This window comes from Antennarius striatus, chromosome 16 (assembly GCF_040054535.1).
Source record: "Antennarius striatus isolate MH-2024 chromosome 16, ASM4005453v1, whole genome shotgun sequence".
Classification (NCBI taxonomy): Eukaryota; Metazoa; Chordata; class Actinopteri; order Lophiiformes; family Antennariidae; genus Antennarius; species Antennarius striatus.
In genome coordinates, this window is record NC_090791.1 from 9474017 (window position 1) to 9479866 (window position 5850).

At 42.5% G+C, this 5850-nt stretch overlaps 1 protein-coding gene across 1 annotated transcript; it reads right to left on the minus strand.

Moving 5' to 3' along the window:
* Nucleotides 1-1618: 1618 nt before the first annotated feature.
* nptx1l (neuronal pentraxin 1 like) lies at nucleotides 1619-5202 on the minus strand. Its single transcript, XM_068337233.1, has 5 exons — nucleotides 4710-5202; nucleotides 4219-4426; nucleotides 3389-3633; nucleotides 3130-3309; nucleotides 1619-2757 (listed from the first exon to the last, which is right to left on the minus strand). The coding sequence occupies exons 1-5, from the start codon at nucleotides 5148-5150 to the stop codon at nucleotides 2536-2538; spliced, it is 1296 nt and encodes a 431-aa protein (XP_068193334.1). The 5' UTR covers nucleotides 5151-5202; the 3' UTR covers nucleotides 1619-2535.
* Between the last annotated feature and the right edge of the window lie 648 nt (nucleotides 5203-5850).

A 5850-nucleotide genomic window follows, 5' to 3' on the forward strand; every position in this document is an offset into this window, starting at 1 on the left:
ATTGATTCTTCACAAAAGATAGATGGTGTTTTCCCTTCCTCCACCTTCTCTGGACACACAATGAAAAGTTCAAATCTCTTACGCGCAGTTTACTTTCCCCCAAATGTGAAACCTATTCTCAAGAATAGGCCTGAGCGTGCCACGTCACAACTGAATTCAAAATAATTTGTTGTCGATATATTTAGAGATCCCTCATCCTTTTAAAACAGACTTAGTGAGAATTTTTAAAAAAGCATTAGATGAAACCATTTAATTTGCAGATCACGTCCTGTCTTAAATTCTCAAATGAATTCTCTTCTCAGTGAGGGGTTGTTGAGAGCTTGTCTTCCACCATAGAACTGAACCGGCCTTTATTACCAAGGAGGAGGCGCGGCAGTAACTCAGCCAATGTAAACTAAGTGAAAGTCTTTAACCTTGCTGCACCTTCTCTTCCAGCACTTGAATTCCACTTTATCAGGGTCTTCTTTGTGTACTTAATTTTTTCTTTGGTCCAATCCAACGTCATCTAATGAATCCTGACTCTATACCCTGTCAAGACAAGCGCTGTTTTTGGGAAAAGCCCAGTTCTTGCAGCCATAATAGGTCTTACTGAACGATCTTGAACATGTGCTGCTGTTGGTCACTGCATGTGTGCTGTTTGCTGTCTGGTTTCTGCAGTGGTGTGGGAATGGATTTTCCCTTGGTGACAATAAAGCCAAAAGTAAGTTGTATGCATGCAAGTTTTCCCCACGTTTGCATAAGTTTCCTCCGGGTTCTCCGGCGTCCTTTCACCTCCAGAAACATGCAATTTAGGTGAACTGCTCACTTCCACATTGCCCATATGTGCGACTGTGTGCCTGAGTGGTTCTTATCTTTCATGTGGCTCTGCAAGGCATCAGCAACGCATCCAGAGCGTACCCTGATTCTCACCCTGTACCCCGATACTCTATTGGGTTAGGTTCAGCAGACTCCCGGCCTACAAAGCGGAAGAAGCAGCAAGAAGATGGGGGGATGGATGGATATACAGTAGTTGTCATAAATTGGAGTTATCAGTTCATCAGATTTTTTGTTGTTTTCCAGCTTTTTAATGATAACAGTTGTTTTCAAGCTTCATGATCTGTCAACTTTTGTGCATTTTTAATCACAATAATCACAGCAGAAAGGGAGAAACGTTAGATTCCATCCAGAAACATATTTATGGTGCTTTAAGCTCTATCAACTATTAAGGGAACTAAACAGGCTTGTCTGCCATTGTGTTGCTAGTCCGCTAAGTGAACAGCTAGTTGGTAGAGTTGTTTGACTACCCTTTGGTACAGAGAACATAGCCAGCAGTGGGTTTTCAATGCTTTATGTTGTTGTTGTTGCTGCTGCTAGTATTTTTTTATTGATGAGAGCAAGGAGAACCATTGCAATAAAGATGGGGTTGTAACACCACGTCAGTTTAAAATACCTAAAGACTCTGCTGGTCTCTGTGGAACATACACAGCGTAAAGTTAAGCCTTAATACCCCCCTCGAGTCCATTTGAGACAATTGCTTATTAACTCTGGACGTCATGAAGAAATCCTTTTAAAAATATGGTTGCATCTGTAAATGATTCAAGTATCACAATTTATTACAAAAACTAGAACTTTTTTATCATTGGTGTTTGCCATGCTTTAAGCATATAACAATACAGTATAAAATCTAAACCCAAAACTAGGACAATAAAAGCAATGACCATAGATGCTGACGCAGCATTTACAGAAGTTAAGACATGCTGTTAATGTACAGAGAACATTCCTGTTAAAGTACAAACATTTGAAAAATGCATCATTATCTTGAATGAATTGCATTTTACAAGAAACAACCTGATCCCGTCGCATTAAGAGCGTTACAAGAAACAGCGCTCTAGAAATCAATATACAAGGAAAAATAAATGAAACACACTCTGCAAATCATAATGAATGTGCTGAGATTTTTTTTTCAACAGCCCAAGGCACTCAGGCTCAAATGTTGGCAATGATTACGTCATTCTTTACACAAAATCACATCAAGCAAGTGGTGGCAGAGAAAGAAGAGTGAGAGAAAAACGATAGTGTCTATTTCTTAATCTCCTGAAGAACACATTCTTTTGAAAGAAGTCCATGTTTTTTCCCTTTTTCACAGCGGAAATCCCTGGCAGTCGAGACAGAAAAGACATCTAAAGAAGTCAATTTGTTGAACTGTGTGACTTCTGTTGGCTAAAAACTACATGAACTCCTACTGTACTGTTGATGCCGGCCTGTAATTCTGCTCCCCGAGAGCATCCATGGCTCCTCTGAGCAGCATCATTGCTTTTTCAGGTGAATCCACAAGTAGCCTGATATGCATTCAAGCACGACAGGATGCCAAAGTGTCCGTCCCCAGAGAACTGTCCCCCACATGAAGATGTGGCAAATAAAGCCTATCAAAAGTCCATAATATTTTCTTAATATCTATAACATATCCAGAAATACCTGCCTCCTGATCTTTCAAATTGGTTTGCTGATGCTGTGACAGAGTGGCGTTAACAAATGCATTGGTCTCTTCCTTGCAGTTCAGTTGAGCTGACGGCAAGCTTCAAATGTCCACTTCGAGGCCCCTCCGTAAATGTCAAGGCTCGTCTCCATCCATGCAAAAACATTGCCGACTTTGGCTTTGCTGCTGCAAGTTGCCAGATTGTAAATCTCTCCAACTGATAGTTTCCGGTCCCAGATGTGAAAATTTGCCAGGTCTCCAACGAACGCTTGTGTAGCATCAAATCCACCGCCAAGTACGTCCTGCAGTAGAGAAAAAATATGTAGTTTTCATTGAGGATTGTATGATTTTTAACAAGCCGACTGCTTCATGGAAAGAATTATCTGGGTTCATATACATTTTCTTTCTTTTCTTTTTTTTTTTTTTACAAATTAAAGTGAGTGGAAACTCATCTTCAATATACTGAGATCTCATCACCTCACTGAACTTATTGCATGAGTTAGAAAATTGATTTTATGTCAGTGAAATGGAGAAAATCCCGTTTCCACCTGGTTGGCTAATATTTTCTTCCTGTCAGGAAAAATTCCGATTGCAATGAACGAAGTGATATCTTCTCTCAACATGATGTTGAGAGCATGTTGAGGCTTAGAAAGGTATATGTGTTTTATCATCACCTGTTCTTGGCCAAGAATCAGTAGGCCCTGTGGTTTGATGGGATGATATGGAGCCAGATTATCTCCACTCCCTCTTTTGACTCCATCTTGGAAAGCCTCCCAAACACCATCACGAGTGGTCCAGGTTACGCAGATATGATGCCACTTTCCGTCATTAATGAGGAAAGGAAGCTTTGCAACCTTAAAGAATGATAGTAACGTATTGTGTTAAACTAAAATAATTGATCAAATCCATGCAAAACATTGTGTTTCATTATACCTTGTCATTTATCAGTATCTCCATCGGGTTGTTGCCCCACTCTATGAGGACCAGCTCGTTGGCTTGACCAGGAACTGCGTAAGAGAAAGGTGTGCCGACGCCTGGAGACGCGTTGGATTTGAGCCACATGCACACGGTGAGGGCGTACATCTCCGGCAAACTCTTCTTCACCTTCGCGTACATGTAGTTGGTCCTTAAGGGAAACGTGAGCTGGAATTTATCCAGCGGTCTGTTTTCAATTTGACCTGCGATTAAAAAATAAATAAAAAAAACAGCTGTGTTCGGACAGTTTTTAGAATGGAGTATCGGTGTGTTTCATTCATTTTCTGTCATGATATATAATTCCCAGCACACATGTCCCGCGGATTTGCATAGGAATTATATGTTACACAACAAATCCACCATCGTGACGTTCCAGATTTACTTTAATCTTGCTTGAAAAAATCTATCTAAATCTACTGGCGTTGTCAACCTTCTTCTCTTGTTCTCTTCCACATACATCTCTATATTCCAGCGCGCTGCGCGGGAAAGGGAGGAAAAAGATTATTTAACTGCGTGTTTTATATTGTTTAATCTGTATGAATTAGTGCGGGAAACAGTCGATGATTAAAAAATTAAATCTGCTGCTGTCAACCAAAGCTTCTAATATCCACCAAACTGAATGAGCAAAGACGAGGACAACCGCTCTCACAGTCTTGCGCGTCCGGGCTTCGAACCGATAGCGATCGTTCACATTTACATTCACACATCAAACTCAACTCACAGCCCTCCTTACTTTATGAAACATATACTTTTCTTCACTGATCCACTCCACCCCCCACCCCCAGTACCTTTCTCCAGGTCAGTGATCCTCTGGTGGAGAGACGTGAGGGTGGACTCGACCCTCCCGCGCTGCTCCGTCTCGTTGCGGAGTCCCGGCTTCCCCTCCTCGATGCTGTTCACTCGGGACAACACCTGCTTCTCCAAGTCGTCGATTTTACTTTGGAGCAGGTCTTTGAGACTGTTCGCTTGCACCGAGTTGTTACTTCTGCTGAATTGCTGTCAAGGAGGAAAAAAAGCTCAATATAAATCGTGATTTTAAATGGGGTATAGTCACAGTTCCACATTATGTATTGCATTAAAGGTGGAGTAAAGGTTTATGTTTCAATGTTTGTCTCTTTTCTACCACTGTAATTAGTAAATATTAACTTATTCACTTATTAAGAAACAAATCGGTTATTGTTAATATTGCATTGTTGTTTTAGTTTATGTTAGTGGTCGTAATTTGATGATGGGGTGCAAGACGCAGTCATCCAAAGTATTAAAAATAATCTCAGCCTACCTCCAGGTTTTCTAATCTCTGTTTAAGCGACTGTAAAGTCTGTGACAGCTGCGTCAAAGTGTCTGCGGGGCCCCTAGATACGTCCCCCATTGTGTTTTTGGTCCCAGCTTCTTTCCTCCTGCCCCCGTGTCGCGCATCCACGGGCTCACTCTGGCTCTCACATCGAGCCAACTTTGAGGTCAGTTCTCTTATCGTCTCCTTTTGGTTCATGATGGTTTCTTTCTGCTGTAACACCGTCTCCCTCAGCTGCATGACAGTCGTCTTCAAGTCCTCTCCTGGAACACTGTTCTGCAAGGTGGCTGCGCATATGTCCATATCCTTGGGTACGGACGTGCAAATGAACTGCGTCTGCCTGCCAAAGTCTTGAAGGGATGAACTTTCCACAAACAGACATGAAAATAGAATAAGTCTCCAACAGATTGTGTTCTTAGCGGCCTGCATTTTAGCGTTTCGTTCTTGGTTCTGAAGTGCTTGAGTTGTTTGGTCAGTTACTTCGTGCTTGTGTCCCCTAGTTGTAATTCGTCTGTGGAACTGCAGCCGTTTTTATACAGCGAGTCTGGTTCTGCGCAGAGCTGCTTCACTGCATCACGACCGGAGGAGGGGAGGGAATCGCTCGGTCCCTGTTTTAATCGGCTCCAGCAGCCGCGTCACAATCAAGGGATGAAAACTGTTGTGCTTTCTTGTTCCCACGTGTTAAATATTTCATCACCTCGACCATTTGTTATTACTCGCTGTGTATTATTCATCTGGAAAATGCGAGTTCGCGGGGTGCCAAGAGTGCCAGCTGTGTTTATTTTGCGCATGCAGACATCTCCATCTCTCCCTTTGTGGTTTCTTCTTCCACAGACACACACACACACATACACACACACACACACACACACACACACACACACACACACACACACACACGCACTACACATGAGGGCGCGCGGTTTGTGGATGCAGATCAGAAGTTGCAGCAATTTGTGATGCTGAACCCACGGGATTCAGCACCACGGACAGATCCAACCATGAACAGAGACAGAACGCAAGGGAAGAGGCTCAGTCGGGGAGTTGCTGCTCAGTTTTCAACAGTTGGTTTCTTTTCCTCTCTGTTCAGCTGAACCACAACAAAAATGTCGCTTCTGTTTGTTTTTAC

Bases quoted from the DNA above. Each gene is read 5' to 3' on its own strand.
- nptx1l (XM_068337233.1), bottom strand. From the start codon at position 5,150: ATGCAGGCCGCTAAGAACACAATCTGTTGGAGACTTATTCTATTTTCA. The intron at 4,427-4,709 runs GTAGGCTGAGAT...CCTCCTTGACAG, and splicing joins AGAGATTAGAAAACCTGGAG to CAATTCAGCAGAAGTAACAA. The intron at 3,634-4,218 runs GTACTGGGGGTG...TTTTAATCGCAG, and splicing joins GATCACTGACCTGGAGAAAG to GTCAAATTGAAAACAGACCG.